This window comes from Atractosteus spatula, chromosome 6 (assembly GCF_055471065.1).
Source record: "Atractosteus spatula isolate fAtrSpa1 chromosome 6, fAtrSpa1.hap1, whole genome shotgun sequence".
Lineage (NCBI taxonomy): Eukaryota > Metazoa > Chordata > Actinopteri > Semionotiformes > Lepisosteidae > Atractosteus > Atractosteus spatula.
Window position 1 is genome coordinate 42,202,399 of NC_142711.1, and position 26,411 is coordinate 42,228,809.

A 26,411-nucleotide genomic window follows, 5' to 3' on the forward strand; every position below is an offset into this window, starting at 1 on the left:
AACAGAAAACACCTTTAACAGAGACTCTGTGTGTCTGATTTGGAAGCAGGAGGCTGAGAGATACACAGACAGAAAGCACTCACACCTTTAGATCAAAGATTATGACCGCTCATACCTAGGAATAGTTGTACATTGAAAGGCACAATTGCTGAAAGCAGTGTCTATCTGACAAATAACACTGATGGTGTTTTTTAAACTCACCTCGAACAAACACGTAAGCAGAGTAGGTTTCGTAGCCTGACTTGGTGATTACACGCATGGTGTACAGGCCCTCATCCTCTTTGTTGAGGTGAGTGAGCGTCAGTGAAGCTTGTTCCCCACTCCAGTGCATCTGTACCCATTTGGACGGATGAAGCAGGACATCTGAGTGCAAGATAGCAATGAAGAGAAAGTATTAGATAAAACACTCTACGTCACTCTTAATTAACTTATTAGAACTGCTGTGGACAAGTTTTCTCCTGACCAGGGATTTCCTCTAACTGTCAAGCACATATGCAAAATCACATACAGAAAAAAATAGGGTACTATACTGTAAATGTTTGAGATTAACTAAAATGGAAACAACAGAATTCTAAATTCATTATTCTGAGACCAAACCATTGCTTCCTCATACTTGCATGTCAAAAAACATTCTATACTTGATTAATTGCTCAGTTTACTACTTCAGGATTTTAATATAAACAAAGCAGAAGGATGAATTTTATATTGATGTTAACAGTGTGTGATTCAAAGGTTACTGTACAAAACCAAGAAACCTGAAAGAAAATACAGCATCCAGTCATTTATTCACCACTCTCTCCTGTCCAGGAATAGTCCCACAAAGATCGCTCATGTTATTTACAGCTCACAGTGGCTAATCATGTTGATATCTATCAAATCCTATCAAAGACAACTACAGTATATAACATATATTTTTATGTGTAGATTTGATTTTTTCTAAAAGTGTCTTTATTTTTTAAATATATTGTATGCAATTACTTAGAACTTCTTTCATTCAGTGTCGGGAATCTGAATATGGCTGCTATCAGGCCATCCTTGAAAATATTTTTAATTATTTAAACAACACATTGAAGTCAGATTTGCATTCAACTTATCCAAAGCAAGTGTCTCCAAACATTAAAGAGGCTGAATTGAATAATTTTATAAGCAAAAGAGGAATGAATTAAATAAGCCTAAAGACCAGTTTGAAGAGGCAATGGTTCTTACTTCTCCTGTTGTAGTTCGACATGTAATATGTATAGAGGCCAAAACCTACCATCTCTGTACCACTGCACCTCCGGCTGAATGAGTTTCACAGTCGGGTACACTATGACAGTGCACCCCAAGCTCAAAGTCTCGCCCTCCCTGCCAAAGGACACCCCAAACTTGTCGACAATGTGGACATCAAACTTCACACCATATGCAGAGGAAAGGCCATCTAGAAAAATGCCAAGCCAAGAGAAACAAGGTGAGCCGGCATTATGTCAAGGCAAGTAAAAAGAATGGAAGTCTCAACAGTAGTCTCAGCTCCACATAAAGAAATATTCTAAAACGTTACATTAATGATCAAATTACTTTTTGAGGGCACTGAATTAATTCAAGGAGCTCAATTCATAGTATGCATCTTGGTTTTAAAACATCAAGAACACCATAAGATCTTTAGGAGCTGTGTGTAATTCTGAACCCTTCAGTGATTAAAGAGCAGCCATGACTGACTACAGTCGGCAGAACAACTGTGTAGGAGAAACGACACAGTGTCAGAATTTTAAGTATGAAGAAGAAAATGACAATACTCTTTCGTTACAGAATATAAACATATGATATATAAATACTACAAACTACTGAAAGTCCAAGCTCAAACTTTTTTTTTTGAGTTCAGCACCTAAAATTGCAAAGCAGTACCTTGTAACTTTCTGTAGATAGATTTTATTATTACTGTATGCCAATCAGAATTCAAAATATTTTACTTGTATTTTCACTTTGACTAGTTCACTTTCACTTTCTTTTATTCCCTTAACTACAAATAGTTTCAAAATAATGATTATGTTGAATATTATACCACACTGATTTTAGTTGGCTTTTGTGGTATTTCTAAGTAAGTTTTGGGTTCTTGCTCTGTATATCATGGACAACCTCATCAGATACAGTACAGTTCCCACAAAAAAGCCTGATTCACCATTCCTGCATGTTTCTATATTGTTAAAAAATAAAAAGCAAAACATTTACAAAATTCATGACATAACTTACATGGCGGAGGCTTTGGAACAGGAAGAGAATCATCAATTTCTCCTTTGTATCCTTAAAACATTAATAAGAAACATCTTAAGTGTACAGTATTTTACATAATTAAACAATAAAACATAATTTAGCAAAAGTTAAACTAGATGGTTAACATTTGGTGTCTCTAAAGAAAGCAACCTGGTATATACAGTATTAAGATAACAGCTGTATACTTGTCCCACAGTTAGAACAATTTTCTCTGATTTTGCTGTGCTTTCATTTGGTTTTATCATGCCTACACGGTGTCTTATTAAGATACAACTATGCAATACTAAAGGGACACACCTCTAAAATCTCAAATTGTGAGTAATATATAATTTATAATCTAGATATTGATAACAGCAGAACAATTCTGGATGTGACAAAAATGAGGCAAATGTACCCATGCCAATAAATGCACAGTAATAGAAATGACTGGATGGGCATGAAAGAAAGGGAAATTAAAAGTATACAGTATGTTTTCAGAGAAAAACTGCATACTCTATGATCAAAGAACAGACACAACATTTTTTCTGCTTCTTTCCAGACACTGGAAATGTTGCAGTCAGAGCAGAAGGGAGCTACAATATCCACAACTGTAGTACCCTCACACAGGACATAAACACTCATCCTGATCCTCAAGCACTGTTACTGTTCAAGATCACCACATTTATACAGGTAATGCTAACATTTCAGCTGGCCTCTCCTCTACTATTGTAGATTATTTCGTTGTATATCATATATAGAATAACACGGATACTGTCACAAGTAGATCTTTAAATCATAACCAGTTTTCTTTTCTTTTTGTATTGTGATCTCAAGTGCCAACCTATGGAGTCGAGTTACAACTAATGGGCTTCACAAAACTGTTATTATTCATTTCATTTATTACAGTTTCTAAAACATTTAGAAGAGTATTGCCCCTCATTCCTGACCTGAATCTTGACATTTAACCTTTTTTCCCTCCCATTTTGTGGAGCTAAAACAACTTGTCAAGAAGCTTGTGACTCTGTAGGATCAACCCATATATTTTTGTGAGATGTATATACAGTATATTCCAAAGTGGCATGGTGTGTGTATAACATTAGTTTTAATCTAGATCTTTAATAATTTAAAATATATATTCTTTTCATTTTTATGTATAACTGAATAGAACAAACAACCGAGTCACATCATTATTGTACCTGCACCAGAAAGAGAGTTGGCACACCTAAAACCATAAAAAATCTTACTTTTCACCACTATTGAGGCGAAAGCAGAGAGTTCCCCCTTTGCATTCATTGCAGATGCACGATACTGTGCTGTGTCTTCAAAATCACATCTGAAACAAGAGACCAGAAAAAAAGACTGTAAGACTTCTCTAGTTTTTTTTTAATAACACAGTGAAATTGAAAATAGACTTTACTATGGAATTTGGTTGTACTGGTAGCATTAATATCCTTACATAAATATACAGGGCACTCCTTCAGCAGAAAAATATGGCTTTGTGTTATAACAAATGTTATAAGTATAATTTCTTCTATTTGAGAATGATGACAGAAAGTATCATTAGTATAATAATGTTTATGCAAAAGGCCTCAATCAAATTTTAATGCATCACCAAAATACAATCAATATCTACTAGATACCACTCAGATACTTCTTTATAATGCATGAAGATTCTGAAGATAAAAAAGTCCCAGACAAAGCAGTCAATTACTAATTTGTTTTCTATTTCTTATTTTCTTGGTACAGTACATGGAATGTTTTGTTTTCAGGTTCATACAGGAGATTTTGCTTCTTTACCAAAAATGACAACAAATAAAAAACAAAAAAGGGTCAACTGGATTACTATGGCAATACACGGCATGTCTTGATATTTCAACTTTTTATCACCCCATCACAGTCATCATATTGCTTTGCCATAATAGTTTATTCAGTAAAACATTAGCATTTTGCCTTTCTAGGTTTTGTTATGCTTTTATTCTACTATTCTGTTCTAAAGGTCATTCTGAAGGAAAGGACAGCTCCATACCAAAACATTTACTCATCACAGCCGTGTAAAAAAAATAGGTAATGTGAACAGAAGTGCCTGCCCTTTATCTTAAGAGAATTCCTGTCGTGGTATTTTTAGATGCCCTCTTTATTATCTAAAGACAGGCAGAGAAATGGTTCAGATCACATAACACGCTTGACAGCCAGCTGCCTGTTGTACCTGCACACTGCAGTCTTTATCAAGGTGCTGACCCAGAAATTTACCACTGCTCTCAGACTGGTGCTTCAAAACTCCTATGTTCATACTAGTTCTCAGGAAAGGGCATAGCTAAACTATTAAGAACATGTTTGTTTTCCATTTATTTTACAACAAGATAAAAAAATGTACCTTAAGTTGATATGCAGCTGCCTCTAGAGGTTTTTTATAACAGAGAATTTAAAAGCAGTACCAAACAGTGCAGCACCTCATAAAGGACTGTTAAATGTCGACTATTCTCAGGCTGGACTTTGGACTATGTAATACACCAATAAAATAAAAAAAAATGAGTTACAACAAAAGGCTTGAGTTTCATTCAACACTAGGAGTGCTTCCAGTTTAAAATTCCTTCTAAAAATGTGTAAGGGACATGAAATACACCTGTTGATCTCCATACCTGTTAATCTCAAGGGTGTGGACGTTGTATCTGCTTTCTATATTATACTTGCCAGGGTGGGCATAAACATCAATGGCCACATTGTTTTTGTACCTGAATGTCCAGAAATTGGAGGAGGAGAGACAAGAAGAAATAAGGAGAAGAGAAAGAACAGGTGATTTTGAGAAAACAAGCAGGAAAAAAAGCAGGAGATGCCATAGAGAGAGGCCACAGAGACAGACACATGGGTGTGGTTTTCATCTGCCACATATTAGAAAATGAATAGTAGTTAAACGTTGATTAACGTAGCCTCAACTACTGTACCTCAGGCTCAGACATATCATAAGACTGGCACAATCGGTTATGTTAGCTAGCAAGCCCTCTGGTCAGAGTCAGCTAAGATTCCTTATCATCTGCCCTGTGGGTTTAAACACAGTAACGCCTTCATCTAAAATGCTGCTCATAAGAGCAAGCACTTAAGTTAACAGATCTACTCCTTATTGTCACAGGTTTCAATAGGAAACCCAAATCTGTTTAATTTTTTGTGCATAAAAGCCAAAACCATAGAATTTAAGGCATCAATATAACACAGGTGCTTTTATTTAATAAAACCCCTAATCTACAAAGCAATTTTTAAGACTTTGATTTGGTTATTGTGTTTTCCTTATGAATTTCTCTTCTTAATTCTCCATCATAATGCACATCAGAACACTAAAAAGCAGAATACCAATAAATTCTGAAAGTCTGAAAACCTTTGTGACACAAGATAATCTTTTACTGGAAAGAACTGGAGTTTATTTGGCGTTGAATCCTACCACTGAAATTAAATTTCAAACCCCATCCTGGGACAATAATACAATAGGAAACAGGAATGTTTCAAACCCATTGCAATGGAATGTTTAATTGCATTTACCTATATTAGCTCCAACCCAGTAACTAATAATGTGAAAGTAAAGTAGTATCCCACAGGGCTTACTTCAGTGTAAGAGTATACAGCAGTTTAAAGGTCAATTCTTGGAGTTGAGTTGTAGTGCATTTTTAGCCCACTGAAAATAACATACCTTTAAATATGCCGTAGACCACATCTTAGTATCCTAACTGCACTTTTATGCAAGATAACAACCTAACAACGGGCCTAACAACACCTTTTAACTGTGACTATATCCACGATATAGCACGGCCTCTCACGCTTTATTGTGTAAATATAAAGTTATCTGCTAAAAATGTGCTATGAGTCATTTTTTAGATGAAAGGACTATTTACTGTAAATATTGTAATTCCTTGTGGTACTGGCAGAAGAGGTAATGGGTGATAGTGACGGTGATAAAAGATGGTTGAAGAGGTTATAGGTGCAATAGTATATTAGAAATCCTCTGCATGCCTTTGATTCATAAACACAACTAAAGTGTATTCAGAATCTACTGTAAATGAGCTCTGACCACTAAGATGGCTTCATTTCCTCACAAACTGACCCTCACAAACTGTACCATGCAGTGTCGTTGTTGAGTTTAGTTTGTTTCTTTTTTAATTTTGGTACTGTCAATCATTTCTTATTTCATACCTACCCAATTCCGGGTAGAAAATTCTAAAATCACCAAGTATTTTCAGACTCTGCCCTCCTGTAATAACTCCTATACCCACTTGAGAGAGAAGGAGACTTGCTGACTTGCTCCTCAAACAATCTCACTGGTATAATCATTCATCATTTGAGACACCATATGACATCCACAGTGTCCATAGTCCCTTACTAAACGGACCAGCTGGAGGAGTGGAGCATCGCTCACAGAAGTCACTGCCAGCCTGCAGATGCTCGACAAGTCTTAGGAACAGCTGTTTTCCAGATAGCTCAGAGATCCCTGGCCAATACATCCCAAACTTAATTCAGTAGTGCTCCAGGCGAGCACCTTTACTGGAGACACTGAGTATTCCTCTCGAGCCTACTTGTTCACCTGAACACTGCTGATTCATTGTCCATTTTGAGTTACTGCGTGCTCAAGGCAGAGCTTTCTGCTTTTTAACGGTAAGCATATTATTACTCTAGGAATTAAGTGTAAAGATATCTAATGATCTTTCTGTTGACTTTAGTAAACTTTGCCCCTCATAAAGCCTACTGTAGGTCTACTAATAAAGCTTTGGAATATAGAGGCTTCCATGAAAAGCAGGATGTCCTGACTCTAAAACAAAACAAACAGGATGTCATAAATTAGGTCAATCTTTGACATTTCTAATGATTAAGTACTGTCATTTCCTAGTCTGTTGTACTAAAAGATTCCAATTCTGGACTGGGACCCCAAACCAGAGGTCACTAGTCAATCACTCAAAAGATGACCCTCTGGAAAAGAAACTTTATCTGATAACATCACAACCAATCACCAACAGCTGAATTTAAAAGATACAATACGATTCATTTTCGGTGTTCTGCTCTCTCAATAAAACCCTGACAACTTGACAACATAACCAACCAGGTGATTACAACCACTGCTGTCTGAGACTTGGGACCTGAGTTTTCTTCAAGATGCCAAACTAACAGTGAGCCTACAGTAAGAATGCTCACACCTGAAGAAGGCTCCACAGCTCCACAGCCAAAACGTTGTGTTTTCTTTCTTCTCTTTTCAGCATGGAATAAACCTATTACTTGTTCCTTTGCAGCCTACGCATGCTGACGCAGCTACCCACCTGAACTACGTGAGCCTACAGTATATGTAAACAGAATGCTGTCCACGTTTTCCTCAAAACAAGACAAATGTATTGAAAGCTAGCCAATCCAGAAACTGATATGGCTGTTTTTGTCAACAAGTCTGAAAATAAAATATATATTCAGTAACACTGCTCCTCCGGGACTGAGAATTAAATTGCTCTGAAAATTTTACTGTTCCAATTACTAATAGGTTCAGTGAATTGAACCAATCACTTTACTTCACCTTCGCATCAGTTTTAGAGAATGTATGATAACAAGGAAATATACACATTATATATATGTAGAACAAAAAACACAATGTATTGGACATTTGAAACCTTTGATTCAGTGGATCAAGGGCACATTCTCCACAATTCACTTACCAGGTCACCCGGGGGTCAGGCCAGCCAGAAACAGTGCAGTGCAACTTCACATTCTGTTTCTCCCACACTGTGTGAGATCGAGGCTTAATGACAAACTCAGGGGCATGCAGCAGGCTGTCTTCGTTAATCTTCTTGTGAAACTCTTCAGTCTCGTAGATCTAAAACAAAAAAAAAAACCCACCAGCGCTATTTTGATCATAATGGGTCTCTTTCATTTGTCTTCTACTGATAAGAATCATATGCTGACAACAGAATTAAACTGCTTTTCCCAAAGGCAGTGATCTGACAACTTAATGAGGTTTAGAATGAACTGACTTATGAGCACAGTCTCTTAGATAGAAGTCAGTTTTCATTGCCACTGTGAGGAACAAAAGCAAGAAATTTTAATTCCTCACAAACAAGAGGATAAATATAAAAATATGGCAGACCCAGGTCAGGGTGCCATAACAGGGAGCTTTCATAATTGGGTTTTGGAAAAACAAACACACACATTTTATCTAGCTCTCTTTTAAGAGCTTGAACTATACTTATCTGGATGTCTTGCAGTATCTAGGCAGTTAAGGTGTTAACCAGCATCAACAACAGTTTCTCTTACAAACTGTTTTACTTAGAAAATCACAAAAACTAGAATAACTCAAAGTTCACAGTCTTGTGAGAGCAGAGGTCAATGGCAAAAATAATCCTCTGCTCCTCTGCTCCTTTAAACGTCTCTAGTACTCTACCAGTTTGTCAAGTGACGGAGGATGGCAGGTGATTCTCCACTGCTTACTGGGAATGTCGTTCAGACTTGAATCTTTTCTGAACCAAATGCCTTCTTACATAAGATTACATTAAATAATGGCAGCATTTTTAGAGATGTCCAGTGATTTGATTATTATTTTCTAAATATAAGTTACTTGCACAAAAAACATATCAGGATGCTGCATTTTCTCTGTTTCTTACTGTATAACACAGGTGTTACTCAATCAACCAACCTGAGGACCACAGCATCATTTCTTCCTTTGCCATAGTGCATGAAGATATGTGTTCTACCTTATTATCAACAATACTGAATAATGTGAATCACATTTCAAAGTGTTCAAAAGCAAGTGAGTGTTAAATGTTATTTGCCACCATCACACATCAAGATGAGGGTTATTAATCTGGGCTGTCAGTATTTACAAACTGCACTGAGATGCATCACTTCAGTAATTTTCCATTGCTGCTGAGATGGTATCACATTTGAGAGTGATGAATTGCTGACTGACCATTATAAACACCCCTTGGAAAGGAAGCTTCATATTAGGAACAATAGAGTATATTCTTTGTCTGTCTGATTCTGTGGTTTAGATTTAATAAACAATTGCATTCTTGAACCCTGTCAAATGATGAGGATCTCCTGGTTTAATGCCAGCGACAGAAATGAACAGAATTTCTATTTCAAACCCCCGAATGCTCCGCAGTGACATTCATTAACATGTTTTGAATTCCCAAATTCCTTTCTATAGCCAATGTTGCCATGCAGCAGACGTGTTTTCATGACAATAGCAACAAATTAAATGAATACCTATGACTCCAAGATGTTTTCCTTCAAAGACTAACCACCCATCACTAAAAATAAATGTAATTTGAGTACATAACACTGGATACATTTGGCCTTATCACAAATGGAGCTGGCTTGCAGAGAGATGATGAGAACTGCCCAAACGGGACTATGGGGGCAGTCTCTGTCAAAATATGTATTTTTAATGACAGCTCGTTTAATTTAATAACCAATTCTTTATTTTTTACTGATACTGAGAAATTTGTACCTGCTTTTATTTCATCAAGGATAGACTATTGCAATGCCTAATTAGCTGGTTCATCCAAGAAATTACTTGACCTCTGGGTCGTGTTTCACTGCTGATTGTGGATACGTACTGTATTACGTCTTTTACCATATGCAGAAGTGTACCCTACACTTTCACTTCATCGTTGATTTTTCATTGTTTTTATTACTATTTTCTACAAATCAGATTATTTTCTCAGCTTTGTGATTTTCCCATTGTTTTCTGGCTGATCTATGAAGATCTGGGCTTACTTACCTTCTTATTTAAAGCAATGCGTTCTGCTGACTCTCTCATGGCCACTTTCCTGGACTTCTTCTCAAACCTCTCAACCTCCATTGTGTCTGTTTGGCTGGTGGCCATGAGACTGACTCCTTGTCCAGTGGAAAAGACGTTTTTCCCGCCCAGGTATCCCGCTGTCTCCTTCAGCTCTGCCTCCTCTATGTCAGTCGTTCCATGGGCGAACTTCTCTCCACTGGAGAGAAAGACAGGTCATTCACAGGGCTGCTGTAGAACACTGGGATAGCACGTCACCAGACAAGGCAACCCCAAAAGTCGCATAATCAGCTGTATGGAATGATTGCAATGCCCAACTCTGCATAAAGATTCACCGGGATCTTTTTAGAAGCAATGATACACTAAACATTGATACACATTGATACACAATAATACACTAACAGTGGAATGATACACTAAATTAAGTGTAGACAACCTAGGTGAACCAAATGACTGCTATTTGCTATAGCATCTATTACACACTGAGCTAATAATAACCTTTTGAAAGTTCTATTAGGTATTCTATTAACAAGAATCAAAAGCGTACAGTATCTAAAGGCACAAAATCCAAAAAGAAGAAAACCTGCAGAAATATATTTGGATTATTTGAATGTATCATACAAACAGAAGCATTAATTTAAGATAAAAGGAGGACAGACACTGAATGTTCCCTTAACTGTTCATCTGTTACACTCTCCATGATGTATTCAAACTATTTCATATACAGTTTTAAAAGCTGATTTTATACATACAGTTGCAGCAATTTTTAATGAAGTGTTTCATCCATTAGTGTAATGTTAAACATGAAAAAATCAATTTAAAATAATCAACTTACAGCATTGAGCTGCATTAAACTTATATGAAAATGGTGGAAACTCATGGTATTGTGTGATATACTTTGTTGTGTGGACAAATAAAACATGGACTGGCATTTTGATGTACATGCAAAATAAAAAAAACCAAATTGTCTCTTAAGAAACAACTGAAATGGCATGACACTGAAACTATGGCAATACAACTCTACTGCTGGAAATCTAACAAACAACAAGAATATAACAGTGACATTACCTGAAGATAATATTGACATTATTATGACTTAAGTGTTGTCAAGATAAAAGCAATGAATAACTGTTTTATGTATTGAAAATAACAGAGCCCTTCAAGAATGACTTATGAAACAAAAGAAAAAAAGCTCTGACTGAGTCAGATGCTCACACTGATGATTCATAAAGCTATTCAGTGCAGATTACTAGTCAGGGATATGGACTTCTAACCAAGATTCAAGTCCTCACTGCAGACCCAGAAGCTGGGTCCTTAAGCAAGGTAAATCACCCCGACTGCTCCTTTGCTCCTGGCCACCAAACTGTACAAATGGGTGCGAAAAACCCTGTGATACATCAGTGTCCCACTCCAGTGGCAATTGTACTTTCCATCCCCTTATTACTCTTATAACTAGGACAAGCTTTGGTCTGATGAGCTACTGGGCTCATGTACTGAATTCACTTTATTTACAGTACAACGACTCAAAAAAATGACAACGTTGCCTGGAAGAAGCCTTGTGTTTCTGTGCAGTAATTTGCTCATTACTGTACACACCGGCTTCTGAACAGTGGCACCACATAACCGATGACTTCGTTGTCTTTGTCCACCGCCAGGTAGGTTGGCTTGGCTCTCTTGGGCTGTGGGCTGAGCTTGCTCTCCGCGCTTGAATACTTGGAAGCTCTCAATCTGCAGGAACAAAACCAACACAAACGTGACTCAGAACGTACTTTCTCAATAGCCCCTGTCATAGGGTTTGTCTCAAAATTCTACTGAGAAGACCAGCTTATTGAACGATGAGCATCCTAAATTACAGGTAAGATGCAGCTCACTGGGACGGCATAAAACCTGTAGCAGCGTTTTAACATGTTAAACATTGGTGTCTCAGAAATAAACAGTTAAACCTAATAAACTCTTGCACAATGCTGTAAGTCTATGAGACAACGTTTGGCTGTTAAAAACTGATGTTTTGTTTTTTGATGTAGCGACAAGGCCTATTATTTCACTAAGAATTAAGTGTTATTAAATATTTCTAATAATCTTGTGGGCCTTGACCTGGTGCTATCTGTGGATGGCACAGCAATGTGGCTAAAGAGGCTGCTCTGATAATAATATATAGTGCAGGTGGGCTCCAGGCTGATTTCTTCCCAAAACCACAGGTCAAAGGTCACTATCCATCACCCAAAGGAATATACAGTACACCAGGTGAGGTTCTGTAGGGTGAGTACCAGAACCGAACCTGATGGCATCTCAGCCAATTGCCAGCCGGTGATTTCGCCCTATCTAAACTGGAATACATTTCATTCTCGCCGGTTAACGACTGATAATAGTAATTCAGTTATACGAGACTGATAAAACCTAGGAGGTAGACTGTAACACATTATAGTTGTTGCGTATTTTCACTCTGAAGTTATTAACCCTGTTCTTCAGAATCCCAGAGAGAACGATCAGCATTCGTGTTCACAGAAGATCGTTTCACAGATATGTATTCCATTTGTTGCTTGTTATGCATGTTTTGGTTCTATCAATAAACTGTATATTGTACATTTAGAATCCATGTGTGAGACTGTAAATTATTATGTTTGAGTGCTTCCGAAAAGTAATCACATAATCTTACAATTTACTGTTACAAATTCTAATTGTTACAGCAAATGAAAACCCCAATTAACAAAAAAGAATTACATCGATTAGTGATAATACACCTAATGATGCAGCTAATGGCCAATTAAAGTGTACTAAAGCAGCCAAAGATGAAGCGAAGTGTCCCAGAGGTAATAACTGGAAACATTTTAAAGATGAGAAGGAAATGGCAAATGTATTACATTAACATTACACTCCGGTGTTAAATACCCAACAGGCTAGGTGAAGCAAATGTCTCACCTTCCTTTCTTCCATTAAGGAAGCATTTCTTCCTTAATGCTTTAAGGAAGAAACTGACAACATGCTTCAGGCTAAGGAAAGACAAGGTTCCACATTTAACTGTACTAGCACAGAAGATGTATGCAGGCGTTAAACACTTATATAGCAATACTTCTTCAACATTCACTCAAAAGAGGAGTAATATGATCCATCCATCCATTTTCTAACTGGTATAATAACAATACATTTTATTTTACGTAATGCCTTTAAAAGCATTTTCTCAAAGCGCTTCACAGGAAAAGTAAAAAAAAAAAAGCATTTAAAACAAAGAAAACCATTAACAAAGACTGGAGATAAAATCAAAATTAGAACAAATAAACACAAGGGAATAGAAATGCAGTAGAAAATGCAATGAGCAAACATAGATTATTATCTATATTATTATATAATATAATATTATTATTACCAATTATATAAAAGCCTTTCTGAAGAAGGTAGTTCTAAGTCTGGATTTTAACACACTCAGGGTAGATGGCTGATAACCTTGGGGATAGAATTCCAAAGCTCTGGACAAGAACAAGAGAAGGCCCTGTCACCCATAGAATGAATGAAGGGGGACAAACTGGAGACCAGAGTCAGAATGAATGAAGGATGTGAGGTGGGAAACAGGAAGATAATAAATCAGATAAGTAAGGTGCCAAACCATGTAGAGCCTTAAAGGTGAACATGAGGATTTTACAGCTGACACAAAACCTCACAGGAAGCCAGTGCAAGGATTCTTGGACAGGAATATTGTCCTTCAACCACTTGGTCTAATACAGGGTCATGGGTGGCTGACGCTTACCCTGGCAAGCAACAGTCCCAAGGCAGGAAATGACCTGGACAGGACAGCAGTGCAACATAGAGCAGACCGACACAAACACAGATACACACATTCCCAGAAGCCATTGAACCTATAACCATGTTTTCAGAGTGTGGGAATAAACCAGAGCACCCAGGGGAAAATGACACAAACATGAAGAGAACATACAAACTCCACACAGATAGCACCCCAGGAATTAAACCCAGGGCCCCAGCACTGCGATGTAGCAATGCTAACTACTGTGCCACTGTGCTGTCTCTAATACCCAATTTCATTGACTAGAAAATTGCAACTCTAGCTCCCATGTTCAGACAGGATATCAAAACTGAACCAAGGAATTACGGACCAATCAGTCTAATTTATGCTGCATGCATTACAGAGATGATAATTAGAACTCAACTAGAGGAAAAGCCACATGGCACATAGGATTTTAGGAGATATTTAAAATGAATTTAGGAAAGGTGAGTCTGTCATAACTCACTTGTATGGCTCATTGGAACAAATGATATATTGCTTTGTTAGAAATGAAACTGTGCTGAGGCCCTGTGTTCAATTCTGGACCTGGGGTGCTATCTGCATGAAGTTTGTATGTTCTCCCTGTGTTCGTGTGGGTTCGTTGCTGGGTGATCTAGTTTTCTCCCATAGTCCTAGGTCTACTGGTAGGTTAATTGGCTTCTGGGAAAATTGGCTCTGGTGTGAGTGTGTGTGTTTGTGTCTGTGTGTGGCCTGTGATGAACTGGCTTCCAATCCAGGGCATGTGCCACGTTCGTAAACCCCTCCTCTTAAGGACGCTCTAGCCCTTCCCTGTTCTTTACTCATCTCCCACACCTGCTCCCTGTTCCAGCCCCATTTTCAGTTCCCCTTAAAAGACAGATGCCTACTCTGTTCTGGGCTCTGCATTGGTTTCCGTACCAGGCGAGTCCGGGACCTGGAAGCGCCTGGTCCCGTCAAGCTTTTAAGTTCCTGTTCCTGCCGGTTCCGACCCGGTTCCCGTTTTTATTCTGTTCATCTTGGATGGACCACCCGGTTTTGGATTTTCGCCTTCTCTTGGATTCCCCCTTGGACTTATTCCTGGATTGTTTGCCTTGGCCACACCTCCCCCAAACACCAGCGCACCATGGACACGCCCCCTGTATCCATTCCTGACTCCCGCATGCTTTTTTCCCTGTGTTGTCCTCACCCATCCCCGGATTGTGTCGTCTGCATAGGGTCCGGAAAGAAAGCTTTCGTTACAGCATGACCTTTGATTGTCAGGATTAAGCTCCTCTGCCATCCTGAACTGGATGAAGTGGTTAAAAAATGGATGGATGAAAGCAGTACTACAGGGATCTGTGTTACAACCACTGCTCTGTCTAAATTCTACACATAATGTAGGGAATGAAATAGTCAACTAGTCATGTTCTCAGGTGATTTTCAAAACAAGAGGATTAAAAAGCACTCTAGAAGCAGCTAACAAAATTCTAAATGACTCAGACAAATAGGAAAGTAGGCAAACACCTGAAAACACCTTGTAAATGATTTTGAATAGAGATAAGTGTAGAATGTTCATGTAGGTAAATAATAAACTACAAACACTGAGCACTGAGCTTCCTATAAAAAGGATTATATGTCTATGTTACAGATTTTCATATAAGTAGTTTATAATATCCCTTGATTTAATTTTAAATCACAGGACAGTGAGGTACTGAGAACTGGCTTTAATATGAAAGTAACATATTGGGCATACACACCATATCTAACTAAAGTATAGGCATCCAGAAGGAGTAAGATTCACGACGAAGGGAGAGGAGCAGTTAGGCTCTGTATAGAATTGGTCACTTCCCTCGTGTATAAGATCAGCTCCAGCATAAGAGGAAGGAGAGTAAGAGCTCTGGGAGGAATTCTTAGTAGCAACAGGTTTAGCTGGGTTTGTGGGACTCGGGGAGCAAGTGACACTTGAACAATATAGATGAGGCTATTCTGAGGGTCATTACAAGTGCTGGAGTATCAATCTCCAGCCCACTTAATACTTGCAGTATATCTCCAAATTCTCAATGATTATTAGCAAGGTAGAATTCTTCACTGAGATAAGAGATCTCAAGATGTTTTACACAGGTTCCACTAATTTTAATTGCACCTTGAGATGGAATACAAAAAAAAAATCAGCATACTTTAGGAACAATCATCAATCAAAACCCGGCCCTTTGTCACAAATAAAGCATGAGACAGGGACTCATAAATCAAACAAGAAAAATATAAATCAAGGCAACAAAGCGCTTTGTGCTTTATTTATCCTGACAATGACTCTAAAATTTTAAAAATAGGAGGTACCACCAGGAAGAAAAAGCATAGTGGGATACACGAGGAATCGCTATGGAAATTCTAAACATATTTATTTTTATATTTGAGGCCAGCCCTCAGTGAGACACAAAGAATGCTTTCTCCTGTGGAGATACCACAATGTTATGCTCCAATGCTTAAGTAGTTACAGTAATTAATGCTCCTTCAAATCAAAGTGATAATGCGTGTTTAACTGCATGGCAGATCCTTTGTTATTATTAGAGATTTTCTCCTTTACTCTTGAAAGCAGAAAGGGATGTTGACTTCGTTTTAATCTTTAGTATATAAATGTAGACTCTGGACCAGGAGCCCAGAATCCTGATCTCAGACTCCAGTGTTTCTGCAGCTTTTGTTAGGTGCGTTTAAACTAGCAGCACCTAAAGAGGTACTAACTGGCCCACTTAAACTGATAATAAGATGATTCAAATCCCAGATGGACTGAAAGCTTACAGATACACTGACCTTCCAGGACCAGAATTGGCAACCCTGCTCTAGGGGATTAGACAGTTCCATTAGTGCCATTTTCTGCATTTCATCTTGTTCACGATCTCTCAAACTTTGAGTTTTTTTTATTAACATCTAAGCGGTATTACACCAAGCTAACACCGCATAACTTTTAATTTACTGGTAACAATTGCAATTCTGCAAAAATAACTTTTCTGTGGGGCACCGGATTAGTGGCTTTAGTGAATTTAGTAAAAAACAGAAGAATCCCCTGTGTCTGACTCCTGCAAAAAAGAAATTGTCAATAACTTATTTCTCAAAAGATAAGTGAGAGATTTCTGGCAATATCATGTGCTAAAAGCAGGGATCTCACACCTCATGCTTGTAAGCCAATGTATCCAATGTATCAGCCATAGTTGATATGACAAACTTTAATATTTCCTCTACAGAATCGGAAAGATCCCCTCCACTCATACACATTTTTGCTTGCTGTTTTATAATATAAAAAACGTTCTCGAAGCAATCATTTAATCACTCAATCAATGATTACGTGTCTCCACAGCACTGTGGATAATAAATACAATAACTTACTATCATATAAATTCCTTTGAAAGGGTTTCTTGTGACATTAGGCTCTTGTTGCACACAAAGCTTCATATTTTATATTATGATTTGATGAAAAGAAAAACGAAATCCCTTTTTGTTCCTTCAATGGGAATGCAATGTAGTGTTGACTAGGCAATGTCATTCACAGTTCTGTACATGAGGAAATGAGTGTGAGAGTGTTTGCTATATCTTGTTACTGGACTGATTAGCAACATAGGTATTAAAAACTCCATAATGCTCCCTGAAGGGTCATCAAAACTCTTTATACTAATATTAAGTAAACAGATCTGAGATCAGAGGAAGATATTTAAAAGGGGGTAAAAGAAGACAGAATCCATGGCACAGAATCATAGCAACCTACTCTCCAGAAAGAGACATATACAAATGAAGATATCATAACTTTGGAAACATTTAAAGAAATATTAGAAATACATTGATGTGACCATCATTAATTTATTAATATAACTGAATAATGTTTTATTTTTTTATTTTTTTTATTTTTAGGAAGTGGTCAAACAGCTTGATCCCCCATCCCTGTCACACATTTCCAGAACAGAGTCTGGTTATTCTAAAAAAAAAAGTAATTTGTGACATGAGGGAAGTGTAGCAAACTGTGCTCATAACTCATGGGGTGGGACATTCCCAATGCAGATACTGATGTTGTATTTTAAGCAAGGCTCTGATCCACCTACACTCTTGGTCAGACTCTGCTATGGACTGGCATCCCACTCACATATTTAGAGGGGGAGTTGGGTGCTCTATTCACGTAATACCATGGAAACTAAGCTCTAGGCTTGAATATGGGAATTACATTTAACAATCAAACATATTGACTGATATTGAAGCAGGCTTTTTACCTTTATTTTAACCTTGAACTGTAAACTTTTAATGTTGATTTTTATGCTCTACTGTGCATTATGGTAACTCTCCCCAAACACTTCATGCATTTATTTTGTCTTATACAGTAACAAGTATTTGTGTCCTTTGATGTTAAAATTGTGTACAGTGTCTTGCAAAAGCACTCAGGCCCTTGCACAGTTGTTGCTTTAAAGCCTGTTGTCCTGACACTTTGACATGGTGGTAGATGTTTGTTACATCACAATCTACTTCATGTATTCAAAGCAAGAAACAAACAGGAAGAGGAACATATTTAATGATTATTAAAACTGGATTGCCTGCGTATTAAAACTCTTTGTTTTGGCGAATCTAAATTAATTTAAGTGCAAAGGAGTCACACGATAGTATGCAGAGGCCTCAGTCAGCTAATAAGCAATGATTCACCCCTGCTGTTTTCAAAACAACTCAATAACTCAGGAATAAAGTTGTATAAAGGCACAGATCAGGAAAGGTATAAAATCATTTCAAAGATAAAATCTCTTTGGGCGTGGTGAAGTTAATTATTAATAAATGGAAGGCACCAAGAGATTGCTTAGATCAAGCTGTTCTTCCAAACCGAGCCTATGGGCAAGGAGGAAACCAGTTAGTGATACCACCATCAGGCCAACAGCAACATTGAAACAGTTACAGGGGACAGTGGCTGAGAAAATGTCTGTGAGTCAATAATATCCCGGTCACTATAGAAATAAGGGGAACTGACAAAAACATCTCAAATCCTGCATGTGGTTTGCAACAAAGCACCAAAGTGATACTACAAACACGTGGCAAAAAGTGTTGTGGTCAAACAAGATAAAATAGTAACCTTTTGGTCTAAATGCAAGTTTGCTGGCACAAACCCAACATCGGTCAGTCAACACATTCATTACAGTCAAGCATGGTAGTGGTGGTATTTTGTTATACTGTAGTTCTGCTTCTCATCAACGGGGAGTAGGAAGTTTATCCAGATTAATGAGGAACATAGATGGGGCAAAGTACTAACGCATCTTAAAAGAAAAACCTACTACAGATCTAAAACTGTGACAAAAAATACTTTTCAGCAGGACAGTGATACAAAGTACAAGAAAATTCAAATTGCTTGAGTGGCCCAGTCAAAGTCCTGACTTGAATTCTATTGAGAAGAGGAAGATTTGAAAACTGCTTTGCCTAAGAGTTCCCCCTAAGCAATGCGAGACAACTCAAGCACATCTACTAAGAATAATGAGCACCAAATACACCAAATCAGTGTATACAGTTACAGACTGATCCTAAAAGACTTGTCAATGTATTGCATCGTCAGCGTTTTTGCTGACATTTCAATCAACTCAGTAGTCTTCAGTTTGATCATTTACTTTTGGAACAACATATTATGTATTTATGATTCTGTAATTTCACAAAATGGAATACCATAAGACAGATCTGAATACTTTTTCAAGTCATTGTATAACTTGCAAATAAATATTTCTGATACACTGGTGACGTTAGATCTCAAGACTCTTAAGATCAGGGTTCTCTCCAAAGACCTCACAAAACTCTTGAACACACTCATACATTACTGTTCATATGATGCGGGCTGTGGAAGAATATTTACTGTAGTCACACATAAGACTTAATTAATTAACTTAATTAATTAGCCACGTGAAGCTTTGTGCTACACAGAGAAATCTGAACATTTTTGTATGCTACTAATGCTTTATCTTGTTTACAACAGTTTCCTGCAGCTTAGAAAAGACCCCATTTTTAGAACATCCTGAATTATGATTATTGATTATAGGGGGGTTGAAAAGAGATAAATCAGTGTGTGGAATTCTCACATTAACGCCCATTCCAGAATGCCACCTGGACATGTTAATCTCCATTCCACATTATGACCGTACTATAAATAATAATTACATCTGCTATTTGCGTTCTACCCATTACCGCTTTGAAATTCATGAGATGATCCAAATATAACTTTCATGTTAATATTATAACGTATACGGCCGACATTACAGGTTGTGTGAGCCGGCCTACCAGTGCGGTGACATCACCGCCCTTCCCTGTGAATAGCAGGGACCTCAGCTGGCGGGCTGAGGGGAGATCTCCCTTTAGCTCAACTGGCTGGTTCCCTGTTGAGTGACGCCGGAGGCCTGGGTTTGAGCCCCAGCAGTGAAGGGCCGACCCGAGGCAGGAGTGGCTAGTGCACATACCCACGTGAACCCGAAAGTGCTACAATATAATAGCAAACCTGAGCTCAGCAAGAAATAAGGAGCCTTTTTCCATTAGGCTAACAATAATAAACCAGAGAAAACACAACTTATTTATGTACTCAGCTTACGATGTGACTCATTGTCCCACAGGCCCCATCATTACAGGGGTAATCAACATTCCCATGAACAGTACTTGGAAGACATCTTGGAAACAAAAAACAGCTATTTCAATAGCTTTAACAATACCCATGTGCAAGCTATGAGATCATACAAAAATATGGTACCTCATAATACAAATACAAAAGGAAAAATGTCTAAACCAATGACAGTTTTCTGTACAAGTTTTGATGGGAGCTACAGTATGTACAATCAGCTTAACAACAGCACAAACTCGACCATATCTCAGAATCATTGTCTATTGTCATCACGAATTGTCCAGTATTGCCTATTTTTGCTACAGCAACATACACTACATGACACATCTTAATCTACCAAGGCCTTCCTCTTAAAGAACATCTTAGTACTGCAGGTCTCCAGAAAGCTTTAAAGAGACTTTTATTGCAACATAAACTGTGCCAATAAAACTGCCATTTGGATGTATTTATAAATTATATTTCATTTTTAAGCATTATGTAGTGGCCATAATACATACATATTGATATTTTTCCTCTGTTGAAAGATTTATTTTTTGTTTGATAATATACAGTAGATTATGAGAATGATTTCTATATCCTTTAGAATAAATGTATTTAAATATACATATTGACTAAAAAATCGAACAATCTATTTCTACAATAAAAAATACTAAATATTGATAAAGTAATAGTACTATGGTGGTTTACATTTCATTGATAGGTAAAAGTCATTTTCAGTATAAATAAATCAAAGTGTATTTGACTGAATTACTCAGAAACTCATTTTCTGAGAGTGTATTTGTCATTTTGTAAACTTTTATACACCATACATTTAGATCTTGCCGGATTTCTTGAACAAATAAATAAGCATAGTGTGGGGCAGACATTTGTTTTTGCTTTGTGGTATGAGGATGTTTTGCAATAAGTATAAAAAATATAATCTGGCCATTAAGACAATTTCAGGACTAAGTAAATGACTGAATGTTAGACATCAAAGGTTGTTCTCTATTACTGATTCTCTATTACTCCTTCTGATATCCCATCTCTCCCTTTCCCTCTCATCTTGACCTCAACACTCAATTTGTTCTGGCCACTTGGTTGTACCTTCCTCTAGAGAGCAACCCGAATAATGCCTAGTTTAAAACCAATAATGAAGAGAAGAAAATACAGTAACTGGAACAGTTATTACGTTAGTCAGTAATCTTGAACAGAGTTTAAAGGTAGACTTTGATGCAGGTATTCAGAATAGAGAAAACTATTGGCAACGTCATTCCAAAGGTCGACTTTATGCTCAATAGAGAAACAAGAACGTAAAGTCATGAGTATGAATAATAACATTTGGAGTGCAAACAGGAGAATCACTTCTTTTTGCAAAGCTTTATCAGTTGCCGGAGAAGACGAGAACGTCAAACTACTGAAGATCATCCTAAAGGGTTTCTTCAAGCAGCAGCTGGATGAGATTCTCAGGTCAGTCAGCTAACTGATCAGCCTGCCTCTTCTCACCAGTTCCAATGTTGTCATTCTCATTCCTCACGTTCCTGTTGTGGAATCAGCTACCTGCAGGTGAGTGGAATGCACCTTTTTTTTGCACTCACTCTTATCAGAGTCCTGTGACTTCTCAAGCCTCACTCGTTCAGAATGTATATTCATCAGTTTGCCTTGAATCCTAAAAATCATTATGCCAGCACTGCACTGCTTATTTCCCCCATAAGTCACAAATCATCCATTGGCTCTCCCTCTCAGTTGTGCATGACTGTCTTCCGTGAACCTGAAGGGGTCTGACAAGGGAGCAAGTTTGACATGTGTAGTCATGGGAGATATCTGGTTGAGGTTGTTTAATGAGGCCATGGTGACCTCTCTTCACTGCTCTCATCTTGATTCCTGACAACTTTCTGTGTTTCTGACAACTTTGAGTGTCAAATTGCTGGGCTCCTTCCCATCTGGCCCTAATGCTGCATGTCTTCATGTTTGCTTTTACCAGATTTTTGAAACACATCTGTTCTCCTCTGGTGTGATTGTCTTGGGTGGGCTATCAGATGCGAACCTACTTTAGGACCCTGGAGTTTAACATTCAGACACCACCGCAAACCTAATGGAGCTGATGACAGATAATCAAAGCTTGAATGTTTGTGGTGCCTACTTGGGTGAAAACATTGATGTTGGTGTGTCTGTCCTCCCACCTGATATATAAAACAGCACAAGAACCGTCCATCCGTCCTTTTATGTGGTTCCTGTATGTTGTCTATACTGTAATAGTCCTGTACTGAATGATAACCTCACAGTAGTCTGTCAGTTTGGTTACAGTTTTAGCATTGTAAATCTCAAAAACCTGCTTCTCTTTTTTTACCATCAGCCATCTGTGCATGTTAACTCCAAGGTACAGGAAGCACTCCTTATACACCAGATACACGTGCATTTGGAGATTTCAAAATAAGGTCTTCTGAATGTAAAAGGGACGTTCCATCTTCTCGTGTGCCTCGAAATACAGTATATTACAGTTTTCTGTAGAAGATTTCAGTCAAGGCACATACTGCAGCATTATCAGCTGTGGACGGGGTGGTTCAGTTTTCATCTGGAGTCATTGGAGATTAAATAATTCACCATCCATTCAGTAAATCAACTGCATTCCAGCAGCAGCCTTGTCTTATCAAATGGAGTATATCACTCATAAATACTAAAAATAGATTTGTGGCTATGACAGGCCCTTGTTTGACTCCTATTTGGACTCAAAAGTGCTATGCAGCGGATTCATCGCTGAGGATTATAGCATATATACTGTATAATGACGAAGCAGGTGTAGGATGCTGATGAATGATGAAGAACATCCATACTTCAGGGGCATTCTTCCAGAGTGGTTAAAAATTTGCAAAGTCAAATGCCTTTGACAAAATAATGCTAAATAGTGTTGTTCCTGACATTTTACCTGTACCTGACAGAATGTAAAAATTGTGTTGTCCATGCCTCTTGAGGGTCTATACCCATTTTGAGCTTCTGTGTTTTTACATTCAGCTATCTTCACAGGACTACAGATGGGAGCAGGTAGGAGGGTTTATGGCTCTGTCCATTAATTCTGTTTTCAAAGAAAATGTGCAGGACTTCTGTCAAAATATTGCCAGGTTTACACACATTGAAACCTGTTATTAAAAGCATTACTCTTTGCAGAATGATTCAAAACACCCTTGAACGTCAGTGTCTGTGGATCATCAAGGCATGTTTACAAGCTAAAGAGTGTAATATCGTAAAAATAAATTAAACCATATTATGTTTCCCAGTCCCAGTCCACATGGACTACACACATTTGTAAAAAATGTGCATGAAATATTAAAGTCCTAATACGTTATCCACACCAAAGTCAACTATTACTTTCTTCTTCCGAGAAAGAAATGTAATTCACAACTTGGTAATCAAACTTAAAATTCAATCTACCAATAACCGAGCCAATGTTAATACATTTCTAATAAAAAAATAAAGAGAACTTATCACTCAAACAAACTGGAATAGGAAACTATACACCTATTCCAATTGAACCCGTCCGTAATGTACAGTACAAACCAGCAGCCCTGCGTATTATGTTGAACTGCGCACAGTAAAAGGCCAGCGGCGCTCTCACCCTGCGCTGCGGGTCGACGCGCTGCTCTTCTGCTCTACATGGTACTGACTGAGGGTGGACTCCACGGCGGTGCTGCGGTACCCGCGGTCATAGTGCCGGTGATGTTTCTGGTAGAACGGTAAAGACCCCGAGGACATCCTGAGCGACTCCAAACGCGATCTTTATTCCGAGTCTTCTGCGGGTCCTGCTTCAGTGCCAAGCTCTGCATCCACACCAGAAGAAGATCTCATTAAAAGCAAGAAATGGCCGGAGCTAGATCTTAATGCCACACTCGAAACACCTCAAAGACATTCCAGTACTGTCACTGGGGTTATCTTTGCTTAATAAACCACAAGTGCTATCAATGGCTGCATTGCTGAAATTGGATTTTTAGAGTTTAAATACCAGATCAAAATATCGTAGATGGTTATTCCTATACGCATATACGTTTTGCTCAGATGGCCCTTCATCTACCTGATCCTTCGTACTTGTGGTTTATGTCAAGCGTTAATTAGCACACATCGCATAATAATAATAATGATGAGACCAGCTGATAGATTGGTTACAATTTAGGAATCACGAGAGATACAATAATTGAAATATAAGGATTGCACTTACCAAAGCTAAAATGTTCAAAGTTGCTACAGGAAAAAATAAGAAGCTGAACTTAAAACGCGGGCCAACAAACTTTGAATCCTGACAAAGCGGTGAATAGGTGCACGGCTGTGGACTGGACTGCGGTCCACAGAACAAAAATAATGCTTGCAGTCAGTGGAATGTCGAAGCCCCAGTCACGACCTTTTATGGCCAGAGAGTCTGATAAATATAGCTGCGAGGCACTGGCTGGGCTATCTCAACGCCCAGACTTTAATGAACACACGGCTTCACAACTACAGCAACCTACGTTTCGTTTAAGAACTTTGTGCAAATCCTAACTTCCTAATTTAGATTTCCGTCTTCAGGTAAAAGCAAAAGGTAGACGATATGTGCATGGATGGCTATCCGAGATTCACAAAATGTCATAAATCCCACGAGGAAATCTAATCCAATATTTGGTCGGATTATTGGAAAGCCTGCTTGGAATCTTAAACACTTCTATGAGATTCAATAAAAATTGCTTAGTTATGGTGGCCGTTTATACAAATGAAATGAATCTTTTCGTGAGAACTTTCGTGAAAAATTAAATTATAAGGAAGTATTATTTACGAAATACTTTATATGGCATTTCAATACTTTTATTTTAAATAGTCTGTCAGTCAAACACGTATTTCATGTGAAATATCTGCTGAAGTCAAGTTGGACGAAATAATCGGAATCTCTAAAACAGACAAAGAACTGAAAAATTTGATCATTATGCCAAGAGCATTCCTACACATTCACTGTATGCAGTCCTTGCGTTTAATGAAATAAAGCTATGCCAATACTATGTGCTTAGGAGTGCCACATTGCCATTTCTTAGCAAAAACAATTGAAAACAGATGTTAATTTAAAAAACGTAAATTATTTATTGTTAAATTTCCGTTTAACAGCTGAGCTGGAACCTTGTTAAGGTGAATCCATTTCAGGCAATGCTCAAATTAATCGTGGCACTCAACCCATATGAAAGAAGTAACTTGAAAAAGAACTTGAACGAAATTACATTTAGTAGTGTGGTTCGTTGAATAGGGTGAGCAATTTAACCGAGCTGTTTCTGTGTTTTTATTTTGGATACTGGCATTAAGCAGATAAATCAATTCACAACACAGGAATGACTATATGTACAGTATTGTGTATGAACACAAAAAAATATTTTGAAAAATGTTGTTCTTTGTCCCGAGGAATTTCATTACTTCAAAATGCAATTCAAATGGCACCCGCCTTTTGACACTTTTTCTCAAATGATGAAACATTTTAAAACGTTCAGTTGTTTTTTGAAGACCCAAAACATACAACCAATGTTCCCACGGAGTTTTTTTTTTTCCCCCAAAGGGCAGTTGAGTCCACTCAACAATACCTTCACCTGGCTTTTCAAATCTAGAGTATCTGTTATTTTATCAACAGTTTTATTTCAAAAGTATGGTATGAGATGCACACAGGTTATTACAAAAAATAACTTAATGTAAATTTGTCAAATACAATTGTCTAATGTATGGTTTATTAATGATACCTATAAAGCACACATCTATCCATTTTCTAACCACTTTCCAATCCCTGCAATCATGAGGCAGAGTACACCCTGGATGGGTCACTAGTCCATCACACAGCACACACGGACACGCACTCACACACTCACACCAGAGCCAGTTTTCCCAGAAGCCAGTTAACCTACCAGCATGTTTTTGGACCTTGGAAGGATACTGGAGCACCTGGCAGAAATCCAGGTGAACATGTGGAGAACATGCAAACTTCATGCAGACAGTGAACCCAGGACCCAAGCGCTGTGAGGCACCAATGTGAAATATTAAGTGTTACTGACAACATATAATAGGGCCTTCACAAAAATCTGCACTGCACTGGCTAGCCAGATATGTAT

At 37.9% G+C, this 26,411-nt stretch overlaps 1 protein-coding gene across 3 annotated transcripts in view; it reads right to left on the minus strand.

Annotated features, from left to right (window-relative positions):
• myom1b (myomesin 1b) overlaps positions 1-24,679 on the minus strand; it is a 70,503-nt gene extending 45,824 nt beyond the window's left edge. For all 3 annotated transcript variants that reach the window (XM_088918696.1, XM_088918695.1, XM_088918694.1), the window contains exons 1-10: positions 24,518-24,679; positions 23,921-24,122; positions 11,582-11,713; positions 9,968-10,184; positions 7,905-8,062; positions 4,866-4,958; positions 3,471-3,559; positions 2,227-2,277; positions 1,256-1,417; positions 202-363 (exon numbers count right to left, since the gene is read on the minus strand). In XM_088918696.1, coding sequence (XP_088774822.1) covers positions 202-363; positions 1,256-1,417; positions 2,227-2,277; positions 3,471-3,559; positions 4,866-4,958; positions 7,905-8,062; positions 9,968-10,184; positions 11,582-11,713; positions 23,921-24,057 — 1,201 coding nt within the window. In that variant the 5' untranslated portion in view covers positions 24,058-24,122; positions 24,518-24,679. The remainder of the gene's footprint in view (positions 1-201; positions 364-1,255; positions 1,418-2,226; positions 2,278-3,470; positions 3,560-4,865; positions 4,959-7,904; positions 8,063-9,967; positions 10,185-11,581; positions 11,714-23,920; positions 24,123-24,517) is intronic.
• Positions 24,680-26,411: the final 1,732 nt, after the last annotated feature.